Here is a 14,070-nt window from a genome sequence, read left to right as displayed (position 1 = left end):
CTTTCACAGTACCAAAAGTAAAAGCAAGTAAAGTGGATTTCTCTTGCACATTTCCAATAAGAAGCCCTCGGTGCTTTGAGTATCTTTTCCAGCCACTGATGGGATTTTGCCATTTTAATAGTAGCACACAAAAAAAGTTCCAAGTTTTTATTCCGCCATGCTACTTTTGTGCATAAACAGTTATTAACTCTGCATCAACGTCTCCATGGATTAAACAGTCCCTAAGTACACATTGACAGCACGGATCGTTATGGTTATGGACCCTTAACATCTAAAATGGAAGGGGAGGGAGGTTGCGTGTGTGTGTATTCATCTCCTTGCTCCCTCTCTTTCACAAACTATAAGGTTTAATAGCGATTAACACTAGACCACAGCACTTCTAAATTAACGATAGCCCTGCCAATTCTAATTGGTATTCTAATTAGTCTGACAATTCTACTAATTAAGAACATTAAACTTTTTAACAAAGGCTATCTTTTTTGTGTTGTGTTTGGCAAAATGGAATTGAGGGTATAGGGGAGCCTGAACTGCTACTTCAGAGAATTGCTGATGATTAAAGAAAAAAAAAAAAAAAAGATTTGGGGAGCATGTAGAAACATTTACTTATGTTAGTTAAATAACAAGAATAGGCTGTCTGAATTATAGGATATAGTACATGATAAAGAAATGGATTAATGAAGTGAAAACTGCAAATCCAGAATACATAGCTGAAAGAGGTTTGCCTTTTGGAAACACTGATTTAGCCCAGGTGCTATAGGGATTTTTGTACAGTAGGCAAACTGAGACATTCCTTGTTTGGAGAAAGCTCACATTTCTAAATTTGCTTTCCTTCAGATATGAAACAAAAGCAAAAAAAAAAAGTGTGTTCCACAATGCAAAATTTTCAGTAAATATTTGTTTCATATCAATTGAAATGTCTTATTTTGAAAAAAAAATTTCTCTGGTTCTGATTTTATGTATCATATGTGATTTTGAAAAGAAGTATCCCTTTGAATCCCTTTGCAATGAATTAAAGAGCTTGCTTTTCCTAAATGTCTTATTTTCAGAACGAAACTTCATTATAATGCACTTAATACACAAAGTTTTATGCTGAAAAGAATACGCAATTTTCTGAAAGAAAACATGTTCCATTTTCTGCCACTTTACGTTACAAGGTCAAATATCTTGCAAATATCTTGTTCATAATCAAGATTTCTGTTTCCAAGGGAGTCAGAGCATTTGCACAGTCTTTGCAAAAAACTCATTGATGTTAGTTGGTGCTGCAAGAAGTGACAGAAAGGAAAGCATGGAAAGCAATATTTACTCCAAACTCCACCAACCCGACCCTCTTCCAACACCCGTGCTTCAAGGCAGAGTGCAGGAGCTCTGAATCTCTCCAGATTTGGCCCCATGCTGTAACGCCAAGTGTGTTTCCTCCATCACTTCACCAAATCGCTATTGCACTGCCTGTATTCACACTGTTTGAGGGCTTAGAGGTACGGGGAGAGACGGCTATTCCAGTCACCATCTGCTGGTGACAGCAAATGTTCTCCACATGGCTGTCTTCAAAATTCATAGCAAAGTACCCTTTTGAGATAAATTTTACCTAGATGGCTTTACATAGTGAGATGCCTTACAGGTCCAAATGCAGAATGCAGAAGCCAGCACGCCTCTCTAGGCAGAAAGTGCACTTCAAATTTCAACCCAAGCCACGCATAAAACTCCTGAACACAAGAATGAGGCCCTGAACATATTACAGTACACTCTTCAGAATGCATATCTTTGAATACTTTGTAAAGTGCATATTTTTTCTCTCCTGGTCACACTGTAGCAATAATGAATTGAATTGCAACAACTATTTCCCCCAAAATAGGAATTGAATTAAAGATGATCACAAAGAAACCAAAATACGGCGAGATACATACTGTCTGACATTGTGAACACTACAATTAAAAAGAAAAAAAAAAAAGGAAAAAAAGAATTCCTAACTTGCAAAAATATATGCATATTCAGTACTGTTTCTGCTGACCACGGACTGTTTTAGCATTTTGCAAACTATGTCTTCTGTGGCCTTTTCCCATTACTTCAAGGGTTTAAAGGGTCAGGCACCCAGTGAGGTCATGTAAGCCAGGTAGAAAGTCAGCTTATACGGCAAGTAGCACAACAGAGGGAAAATGCAAGCAGGATTCGGAGTCCCATCTTAGAAAAGGGAATTTGGCCAGAAAAAAGAGCTTTTTGCCAAACTTCCAGGCGCATTCTGGCCATGGTTGCATTAAACTATTCGGGGATTCAAACCCATCCTTGGCCTGCCCAAGGACTGAAAGGAAAACTCTGGACTGCCAAAAGATACTACTCGATTTCCTTTGCACACCCTTTGCAGAGCGGTTACCTCCAAAAAACAACACTGTGTGCTCAAGGCTGAAGCACTGATTTTCATGATGGTGGCTGAGGAAGCTGCCAAGTTGTAGGGCTTACACAACTCCTTAGAGATTACGCAGACATAAGAGATGGAAATTACCGAAACTACTGTTTACTTCAGCTTGTACTTAAATACATGACAACCTCACCTCTCTTTATAACAGATCATGTTGATTTTATCGGCAAATTTTATTGACTGTTGTTAGACAATGCTGCTTCCTAGAGGATGTCTACAGATCTTACCAAAAACATCTATGCAAATATAAGCAAAATCCTCTCTTGAGCTCTCCTTCTTTCAGTTGTGTACTTGAATAGACGGGAACCATCGCTCTTTTCTTAATCTTTTCTTTTTTACTCTGTCCTAGGAAAATTATGAGGCTTTCAATGGGGATCTAAGAAATTTACAGCTTAGAACATCAATGTGTCCACTTGCCCCAGAAATTTGGCAAAAAACACATTGAAATGGGTTTTTATAAAGATGAGAAACATCAGTTACTCTAAAAGTAGATCTGCAGCTAAAAGTAATAGAATTGTTCATTTATCACTGAAGAAATGTTCTTTAAACATCAATTTTCCAAAATGTTTTTGGAAAAAGATCATTACAGCCCGATCTGAATTCAGCACCATTTTACAGCTGAGCTGAAATTGGCTGTGCCTTTCACTTTCAGAAGCCTGGGGATTGAATCCAGAAAACAGTTTTATAAAATCCTGTTCTATTTTGGTCAAATTCTGCCACTGAATCTCCAGTACTATCTGGGGAAAATTGATCCTGTGGGTAAAACATCTCAAATGACCTGACTTCCACTCTCAGCTGTGACAAACTTTCTGTGTCTTGAGGTAAAATGTGATGGTCAAGATCCTGCAAAGTATATTACTGTCCATCTTCCGCTGCCTTCAAACCAGTGAAGTTATGTATAGTTTTGTGCAACAGGAAAAAGCAGGAAGGCTAAAGGATCCAGCGACTTGACACTTCATCTAATCTACTTTTGAAAAATAATTTCTGGAGTCTTTATGAAATAGACATCGGGTTCTTGATCACTCCTAACGTTTGCATTGGGCATTTTAAATCAGTGGAGCAAGTTCAGGATCTGTGCCGTAAGATCCTTGTGCCTTCCTTTTCCTTCTGGAAAGTAGCATTTCCTTGCCTCATAGGAGTGTTATAAAGATAAACATTTAATTCACACTGGCTTAGGTTTGTTTGGGTTTTAACCCAAAGTTATCTTTCTTTTCGATAAGGAAAGATCTCCAGTAAGGTTTTTAAGTACGTGCATTATCACATGTTGCAGATGCTGGTTGGCAATCGCAGATGCTAGGAGGAGTCAAAAGTGTAATGCAGATTTGGGAAATGTGAGGGAGGCCATAGTTCATTAACAGCTTGAGATGCCTGATTGCACAGCTTTTCTGCTTTTTGAATGGAAAATTTAGTTATCTTCATTAGACCCATATCTCAGGAAGAGCCCTGTCCAAGGAGGGTTATAAATTCAGATAATAGAAGGCAAACCGAAAGGAGCAGATATTCCCATTACAGTAAGCCTGAGCCACCCTGCCCCACACTTAATATTATTTCATAAAAACACGCACTTCAGCTGAGCTGTGCTGTTAAGAAACTACCTGCACATTTGTACATAAAGAGAGAGAACAGAGGTTTCATAGGCAACTGTAGCTCTGGCATTTCCTACTGTCAACTACTCAACTTCTCAACTTTAATAATGTGCTTTCAAAATAGATTTAAAGGAATTATTTTTTCTAAGGTCTTTTTTCTTTTTTCTAAGATGTTCAGCTATTATTTCAGCATGCTGCTAAAATTTGCCTGAGTAGTGCACGCAAGAAAAAGGAAATGATGCTTCTTAGAAGCTTACAGCTCACCTGAACCTGGATAAAATTTCATGGGGGTAAAGAAAAGTCATTTCTCTAGCCTGAGGGCTTTCTCCCTGCTGAGTTTCAAAGGTCTGATGCAAATAATGGAAATGTCAGAGTTTCTCATAAACTTTGCAAGGATCTTTTACAAAGTTCCCCTTACAAAATATCCTATAATTTCCTGGGAAGGAACTGTCCACCAGAAGTTGATGTTACTCTTAGGTTTTATTTTGCACTTCCGTCCAGTCAGTGTTAATTCAACTTCTCTGTTTCCTTGTGTCTCGCGTTTAATTTGGAGCATGCTGCGTAGTCTTAAGCAAACTGCTCATCTCGGCGTGTGCTTTCTGTAAGGCTGTTCTGCTCTTGAATTGAGTTGGGGCTGTCGCCACGTGCTCAGAGCTCCCACCGCTTCCCAGAGGGGCTTTGCCCCAGTGCGACCTCGCCATGTAGGGCTCAGCATGTTGTCGTTCCCCGCGCAATGGATAGTCCTCTCACAAGGAGAAGACTGCAGGAAGGGAAAAAAAGTATCAGGAACATCCACACGGGTGACCTAGGGAGAACATCCCATCCGGTGCCTCTTGCTGGGGGAGATTTGCAGTGGAGAGAGGAAAGCAGCCCATCAGCCTCAGAGATTTTGCAGGGAAGAAGTGCCCCCGGTTTATGGAAGAAAAAGCATGCATTATAGCCACGAGATCTGCTTGGGGAAGGGGAAGCAGCACAGGTCTCTTCTGGGGTCACACACACCCACACTACCTCTTCTAGAAGGGACTGGCTGCAAGGTCCATCCCAAAAAACACGCTTTGATGGGGACAGAAACATTCTTAAAATGGAAACACGGAGGAAGCATGCCTGTGAATCACTATAGGCACCAGCAAAAGAAAGGGAGGAAAAAACCAGCATCTCTAACTAGCTGTTTGACAGAGATTGCCATTAAAGAGTAGACGCCGATCAGAAGCATCAGGGTGTATGCTACAAACACGCAGAGCCAAATGTCCTTGCTGCAGCCTCTGAAGACTGCTGAACTTACTGATCTCAGGGCATCCTCAAGGTAGGGTAGCAGAGAGTGTGACAACCCCAGTCACCAAGTATGAATGCACCCCACCCCCCTCTCCCGCAAAGAAAAATCCCAATCAGTTTCTCAGATGTACCATAGGGTTGCTTCACACCACAAAGAAATAGGAATTATCTCAATCCCCTGCAGTTTCAGAAGTGACACAGCTACATGACTAGTCTGACTAGAGCATTTTTCCCCAGGGAGAGAAGTATCTTAAATCCCATATTGCTGCAGGGTAGATATCACCTCTTAATCTGGTAATAAAACTTTCAGGCTATACTGTGCCACTACTTTTCTAGGTGGAAGGCATTTTATTAATTTTTTAAAAAGTGTATTTTCCATCTTAAGATTATTTGGTCGCACCCTCTCTCAACTCATTTACATTCGTGTAACCCAGGAGTAGCTCAAAATTAATAGGATTATGCCAAAATGTATGTCATATCTAAATCAGACCCATTCTAGTCATGTACTTCAGAAACCTTAGAGCAATTTCTGGTCACAAATTCATTTTTGGTTAACCATAAGCAATTAGTATTAGAGTCCATTTTCAGATTCTAAATTCATATTTTACTCAAGCGACTCCCATTAAAATAGAGTAACTAACCCCTCTGCAGCTCTTTCATATTTGTCCCTAACAGCCTATTCAAAACATAAAACTAAGGATGTCTGATTAGAGCAAGTAGTACATCCTTATTACAGGGGGCTTAGATAGTGCAAAGCACATTTATAATATTTTGCAGCATTAGCAGATGGGTTAAAATCACGTTTTCAGACTGAACCGAATCCGCTTGAGCTAATGTAGGTTATTTCTCTGAAGCTGGGGGTCCTTATTAGTGTCTTCTTTAATCTCTCCTGGAAGAAGACGTATATCCCTGAACATCGTCTTAGCCCTGGTGGGAGAGGGCTTAGCCAACTTGATGGGAACGGCAGGTTCCCCTCACAAAGCAGTCCATAGTCTATGGCAGCGTACTGGGGACACAGAGAGGCAGAAAAGGGCTGGGTCGCCCCTGGACAGGGACGCACATCACTTCAGTCCACAGCGTGCTAGTTGCACACAGGCTAGGCAGCTGGCACGCAACATGCATATGGCACATTTGTTGGTTCCTCCCCCGGCAGCTCCTTCCGTAAGGACCCTCTTCACCAGAGACTCCCAGTTCTGACCAGTCTGAAACTCCGTGGGGCTGGCAGACCAGAATCCCTGCCCAAGACACCATCTTCTTTTGCCCTACTTTTGTAAAAAAAAAAAAAAAAAATCCCTCCAAAACCCCAAGCAGGTATTCCCACCTCCTCCTGAGCTCTGAACTCAGCAGGAGACTGGACCCAGGAGCCACTGTTTTTCATACTCTTACCCATGTATTTGCCCCTCATGGTCTGGCTTTGCAATTTAGGGTGCACCAGGCACACATTTTCCCCCAGTCCCGCTCCCAAGGCAGCAGAGGTACCTGCCAAGGGAAGCTGCAAGTCCAGCCCCACGGCAGGCACACCATCGGGTTCTGGCATAGACACCAAATGCCGGAGCCTGCCTAGAGGCGAGCGGGTTTGGAGGGGGTATTTCTGGTCCTCCCCAGGAGTTTGGGCTGTGCATGTGGGTGCTGTGGCAGGAAGGCAAACCTGGTCGTGGGTGAGGAAGAGGGAGTTTGGCATCGCAGGATTGTCGCCATGACTTTACGCGTGCGAGGAGCAGAGTTGCTGTGACGTTTAGTGCCTACGTTAGAAAGACGAGGAAACAAAGAAAAGAAAAAGATTTAGCTAACTCCCCCTTCCAAACAGCTGCCGACGAGGTCCCATTGCTACCAGTGAATGACACAGACGACCACGCATCAAACTCGTCCTGAGCAAACATCATCAGAGTTCCTTAACTCTGATGCGGTTCTCCTGTTTCAGTGAAACAGGGAGATATGGGCCAGTTGGGAGAAGGTGGGAAAGGACGATGAAACAATTAAAAAAAAAAAAAAGAAAGAAAAAAAGGAGGAAAAAAAGAAAAGAGTAGAGACATAGCAATCTGGGGATGCTATGATAGCGTACTGAAGTTACTGGAAGGACTCCCATTGATTGCAGCGCAGTTTGGATCAGTCCCCCTGATGCACTGTGGAGGTTCTGCAGTCCTTTGAACTCAATATTATTTCAGCGAATCTATTAATGTTTGGCTGTGTTAAATGTATTATAATAATATTGCATTTGAAACAGAGTCACTTATAATTCAAAACTATACAGCCTGGGCACAGGAAAAAAAAATTTGTGGTATGAGTGGTGGTATGTGCTGTACAGCCATTCTATAGAGTGCATTTAACTGTGTTTTGTGTATTATTCTTAACATGCATTCACAGTAGACAGCAAAGCAGCAGTTATGGGGTATGCTGTGAATGCATATTAACAGCAGTACACATTTGCATATCATGGATCCATAATACAAAATGCGTAGTAAAATCCTTATGAAAAGTTATTATGCATGCACAGTAGAGGCTTTTTAAACCTTGATATCTCAGCTATTTTGTTTCTCCACTATTTATTTGAAAATATTAAAAAGGTCAAATGATGGATTAAGAATCTGCAAAAATGTAATGTTACTACTACAGAGGGAATCCTTCAACACAAACTAATTCATTTATTTTGTTTTTAGTAGCAGTATAAAAGCCATTCAAAAATGCACTTTACAATAACATTTGAGTAGTTTAAAAAAACCCACCCAATTCAGCAATAAAAAAGGACGGAGAAAACATTTCTATAAAAGTGTATTTTGGAGCCTGGGTGATATAACTGGAAATTTTGATGGTCCTTCCCCTAACACAGAGCCACTACAATGTCAACCTTTCCTTTAATTTCTCGTAGTATTTTTAGTATGCATTGAAACAGGGTTCGGTTCCTCAGGACTTTGCATATTTAGATTATTGTCCATTGTATAATACTCTGAATATGCAAAATCCTTGAAAAGGTTGACAACCCTTAGGACCTTCCACAATATAAATCTTAATACATAAATTCCTATTGAGAATAATGAGATTCTACCCTCTCCTCTGTTACACAGATTGTAATATTTGGGATAAAATGAAACGAATGTTATGAATAGTACGGTTCTTGCTCCTTTTGAACAGTTGTCAGTTAAGTTTTAACATCTTTGTCACTTCAAATACATTTGCCTTAAAAAATAAAAATAAAAAAAAAGAGGCCTGAGTTCTGTAAAGAATGAATGACCCAATGTGTCTCACTTCTGTAAAAAAAATACAAAGTTTGGGGTGAGGGCTTTTTTTTTTTTAATGAAAGCCTCTAAAAATCATTGAGCACATACACATAGGTGTACACAACACGTTCTCCCCCCACACACACGTTGTTCTGCTGCTGCCTTATTTTTTGTTCCCCTCTCTAATCAAAAAATGCCCAAACAGATTTAAATGAAACTTTGTGAAAACAAAATAATTGGATCGGGGCTGAGAAAATTAATGCCAAGCTTGGGCCCAATGTGAATTAAAGCAGATGAGTTATAAACCCTTCAAAAACAGGATTTATAATGGAAACGCTGACACAGACCCATAACAATAGCAGCTCTGCCAGGGTTTATTTTAATACTAAAAGCATATTCAGACGCTCACTTTTTTTAAAATAGAGATTACTTAGTCACTAAAAAGCAGTGATATGCGATAATAATGAAAGCAAACTTTAAAAAAAATGTTTCTAAGATGACACGTCCTTCCCCCTGTAACTCTCTTGATATCGCCTATATGTGACACGCCACTCCTTAAATAAAAAAAACAAACCCCAAACACACCAAGGTGGAGTTTGCCATAAGCTCCATGGCAAGGCTGAGCCGAGAGGCTTTGTCAGCTTCATTTAACAGTTTCTTGCCTGTGGGAAGAGACAAAAGGGTTAAGGGAGGAAGAGCAGGGAGTAGAGGAGAGGCAGCTGACGGGAGAAACAAGGGCACGAAGAAAGGAGCAGCCAGGGAGGCAAATGGAAGAGCAGGGGGAAAGATTTTAGGAGGAGGAAGAACGTGTTTCCAAAAGAAATAACTCCGTTTTTAAAAGACGTTTTGGGGAAGCGTTCGCAAAAAGGCCAGGCAAGCGGAGAAAATCTGGCAGGCGGGGGAGCCCCCCGAGCACCCCGAGTTGAGCACCCCGAGTTACGCCCGCCAGCGTGTGGCCCCGCTGGGAGCAGGTGCGCCCGGCCGCCTCGCCTCGCGCCAGGGGCAGGATGGGGACGAGCGAGCCCACCTCTCCGGGGCTGCGCGGCAAGCCACGCGTTTAAGAAAAAAAGGCATCGCGTGTTAAAGCTTCACGTTGTACGTCCAGTTTCCCACAAATGCCTCTTTTCTTTCGGGAATGTCAAAACCCAGCGAGGGACGCGAGGGGAGGATTTCTTGGAGCCGGCAGGAGGTTTGCTCCTGTTACCCTGCGCTCTGGGGCAACACGCTGCACTCAAAAAATACCCCACACCCCAAAAAATCGCTCACAGCAACACCACACAAAAACTACTTTTTGTGACGGTGCTATGTGTTATAGCACCGGCGTTACTTCCCCATTCCTGCCTTCCCTTCCTTGCCTTTTTTTTTTTTTTGTTCCTGGGAACCAGGTGCACCGGAGGGACTCAGATCAATACAAGACAGCACTTTCCGTATAAACAATACCGTATTAACAACCACAGGGCAGCCGTACCTGTAGGCAGGGATAGCACCAAATATTGGCACGTCTATCCGTGCAGCTAGACTGCTAAAAAGAAGCAGCTCCAGTGGAAATGCACCTACTGTATGTGAAATGCTGGTGCAGATTTTTTTCCTTCTTTTTTTTTTTTTTTTTTTTTTCTATCAGTCTAACCTTCTGTGTTGATACATGAATGCTGGTACCCACTTAGAGGGATGCCAGATGATCAGTGCAGAATGAAGGTCCCAGGAGAAAGGCTCACGTGGTTTTCTCTGCCCCGTGACGTCACTAGCAGATGGCATGGGTACCAGCTCTGGCAGTTGGCATCAATGTCACTTTTTAGAGATCAATGAGATAGTGCAGATATACACAGATCTAGACTCCAGGAGACGATGCGACATTCAGACTGAAAAGATTTGGAAGGCAAAAAATGAAAACTGATTGTTGAATGAAATAAAAAGCTAAGGTAATACAAATAAAGATATATTTCAGTTGGTGCTGGGTGTGCATGCAAGTGTTTAAAGATACAGTATCATTGTCTTGTATTTTATGTATGCTATTTACTGTCTAATAACTCCTCCTAACATTTTATTCTTCTGATGCAATTGCATACTTTCACTGGTGTTATGTAATATTGCAAGTGTGTAGACAATACTGATAGAGTTAGTCTTTGACTGGGGTTTTTGTTTAGTTTTGTTCTATTAAAAAAAGTCCCTGCATTCGTTTTGCTTGTCTGTTTGAGGACCGTGGGGTCCAAGCTTTTGCCGCTCCCAAACTGCAAACAAAAGCAAAATAATTGGGAAAAGGAAATTATTTTCCCATTCCAGGCTGGATTCTGAGCACACGTGCAGGATTGCAGTCAGAATCTACAGACCGCTCCTGTCAGCTACGAGCTGGAGGGAGATGTCTGAGCCTCGCAGAACATAAACACTGCTATAGCGTGCAGGGAATTTTTCACCTCCCCCCCCCACCACAATTGATGGGGGAGAAAAAAAAAAGGAGGAAATAAAAAAAGAAAAAGCAAATAAGTTGATTCTAACTAAATAGATAATATAAATTAGAATTTTTGCTGGGAAAAAGGAAAAAAAAAAGGTAGGGGGATTTTATTTCCTAACTCTAATCTGAATACGTTTAGGGTTAGATCATTCTGATTTTTGTCTTAGTATGAAAAAGGTAATATGTGATCTTCATATAAATAATTAGAAAAAAATTCTTCATTTTTAATTATGTTACTAGCTGAGTGATCTGGGGGTGGGGGGGATGTTCCATTAATTTTTTTTTCTCACCCACTCTAACTTACTAGAGTTTAATATCTTGATTCATAAGGGAAGAAATGTAGAGGGGGGAAAAAAAAAAAACTTTGAAATATAAGTGAAAAAGTGATTTTAAAATATTTAACCATCGGTTAATAGAGATATGGCACTTTTCAATTTTAAGACTGCTCTCGCTCTCCTCATTTTTTCACCCAGGGGAATTTGGATTAATGAAATTTCTGTATTGCTTTATCATGTTTTGCATTTCTTTGAATTCCACGGTGGCGAGGGTTCGAAGGGGCTTGTTTAAAAATAAGATAAATGAGCAGGGAGCTAATTGTACATTTTAAATATTGATTTACTCTATACTTATCTGTCAGAAGCGTGGCTTTTTAATTGCAAGATCCTGAATGTTTCGAGTGATTTTAAAATTCTGGACAGCTTTTATTTTTTAAAAAGCGAACATTTGCAACTAGCATTTTATGCAAAAAATATAGATTGTGCATTTATATAGACACACACACACTCATATACACAGAGCGTGCACACAGGCGCAGGAAAGGTGCATAAGGATGTGTCTGTAAGTCGGCAAATTTTAAAAATGGAAATATTTAAACATTGTGCTGGCATTCTTTCAGGTAACTTAAGATTATAGAACCATGTTAACACTACCGTTTGATGAGTCTGTTGTAATGCCAGAATCCCAGATGTGCAGAAAGTTTTCCAGAGAAAGTGATGACCAAAAGCAAATGAAGAACCCAGAAAGCTTTTCGAAGCAGATTGTGCTCCGAGGAAAGAATATTAAAAGATCTCCTGGAGAAGACACAGAAAAAGAGGAGGAGGAGGAAGAGAGAGAAGAGGAGGACGAGAATGGCTTGCCCAGGCGAAGGGGCCTTCGGAAAAAAAAGACGAGCAAGATAAGGATGGAAAGGATCAAATTCAGGCGACAAGAAGCCAACGCTAGAGAGAGGAACCGGATGCACGGCCTTAACGACGCCCTGGACAATTTAAGGAAAGTGGTCCCTTGTTATTCTAAAACACAAAAACTGTCCAAAATAGAAACTTTAAGACTAGCCAAGAACTACATTTGGGCTCTTTCTGAAATCCTGCGAATTGGCAAGAGACCCGACCTGCTCACCTTCGTCCAAAACTTGTGCAAGGGTCTGTCCCAGCCAACTACAAACTTGGTGGCGGGATGCCTGCAGCTGAATGCCAGAAGTTTCCTGATGGGCCAGGCGGGCGAAGGTGCCCATCACACCCGCTCGCCCTACTCCACCTTCTACCCCCCCTACCACAGCCCCGAGCTCGGCACCCCCCCGGGGCACGGGACTCTCGACAACTCCAAGTCCATGAAACCCTACAATTACTGCAGCGCTTACGAGTCCTTCTATGAAAGCACTTCCCCCGAGTGTGCCAGCCCACAGTTTGAAGGTCCCTTAAGTCCTCCCCCAATTAACTATAATGGGATATTTTCCCTGAAGCAAGAAGAAAGCTTGGACTATGGCAAAAATTACAATTACGGCATGCATTACTGTGCAGTGCCACCCAGGGGTCCCCTTGGGCAGAGCTCTATGTTCAGGTTGCCTACAGAGAGCCACTTCCCTTACGACTTACATCTGCGCAGCCAGTCTCTCACCATGCAAGATGAATTAAATGCAGTTTTTCATAATTAATGAGGAAAATGAAAATAAACAGTGGTCATTCACCTCCCCATCTAATTAAGAGCAAGCAGATGCTTGGGCACTGCGTAATTGGCACAACTCTATTTAACGTGTTTACTAGTTCCTAAAGTGTGTTTCAACTATTGTGGGGATTTTCTATGTATTAATAAACCCTTTTTCCGATAAGTATTTTTCCTTTCTTTTTTTTGTCTGTAAACACTGTGAGATTCTGTTTCCTCCCAGAGGTTATTCCCCCCCCTCCTTTTTTTTTTCTTTTTATTTCCCTATTTGCTTGATTTGTTGAGCAGTGTGTCTGAACAATATCGCTGAAATAAAAGCATACACACTGTGTAAAGTCAATGTCTATTTTGATTGTACAGTAATTATACAAATGCATGTTATTGAAATCAGATTAATTAAAATGATGTATTTATAATTGGTAGAAAATATATATTATGTATTTGAGGAGAACTGGATTAAAAATATTCAGAACTTTAAAGAAATTATCTCAGAACTGAGATGGGCTTGCAATATGCAGAGGTGAGAGTGCAGCAATATTGAAAGCTATGCAAAAAAACAAAAAAGAAGACAAACAAAAAACAAAACAGTTTTTTCGGTTGTTGTTTTTGGGTAAGCTAAGGAAAACCAGTGATTGTCACTGAGATTATTCACAGCCTGACCTTTAGAGTGTTGCTGGCAGGGGCCACATGCTAATATTTTAGAAGATGTTGTCGAAATTTTGCCTCGGTTATTTTGACCATATATAATCAGCACTTTTTTTGTATTATTCTGACTTCAGATGTAAAGGTTTGTTATAACAATGTATAACTGTGGTTTCTCACTACGTACTTTAAATGCAATTAAACATAGATGTTTCCACTTTTAAAATACATCTATTAGCTGTGATACTGTATTTTGCCTGATACTTATTATTTCACAGTATACAGCTGCCTTTGGTCTTGCCTAGAGCTTTCTTCCCCGCACCCTGTAGTGCTTGAGCCTGGGGATGGAAATCATGAATTACCAGGGCGAACCTTGCGCTATTTTCAGAAGGATGTATTAGTGATGCAGAAAAAGCAGACCCAAAATATCACAGAGACAGCTGCGTGCTAAATGAAACACGGGTTAGAGGAAGGAGGTAGCTTTACAGCTCAACAAAATGCCGAATTTGATACGGGAAAGGGCCGAGAGCGGACACGCAGGCCGCTAGCTGCCCC

General features: G+C 41.1%; 1 protein-coding gene across 1 annotated transcript; it reads left to right on the top strand.

The window, feature by feature from the left end:
- Positions 1-10,148: 10,148 nt before the first annotated feature.
- On the top strand, positions 10,149-13,765 carry NEUROD6 (neuronal differentiation 6). The gene is made up of 2 exons (XM_075140729.1): positions 10,149-10,405; positions 11,831-13,765. The coding sequence occupies exon 2, from the start codon at positions 11,852-11,854 to the stop codon at positions 12,863-12,865; it is 1,014 nt and encodes a 337-aa protein (XP_074996830.1). The 5' UTR covers positions 10,149-10,405; positions 11,831-11,851; the 3' UTR covers positions 12,866-13,765.
- The last annotated feature ends 305 nt before the right edge of the window (positions 13,766-14,070 follow it).

This window comes from Calonectris borealis, chromosome 2, assembly GCF_964195595.1.
Source record: "Calonectris borealis chromosome 2, bCalBor7.hap1.2, whole genome shotgun sequence".
Taxonomy (NCBI): Eukaryota; Metazoa; Chordata; class Aves; order Procellariiformes; family Procellariidae; genus Calonectris; species Calonectris borealis.
Note: the sequence above shows the minus strand (reverse complement) of the source record. Positions and strands in the feature narration are given on the sequence as shown.

What these genes read in the sequence shown, in the direction of transcription:
- NEUROD6 (XM_075140729.1), top strand. Translation starts at nt 11,852, where the DNA reads ATGTTAACACTACCGTTTGATGAGTCTGTTGTAATGCCAGAATCCCAG.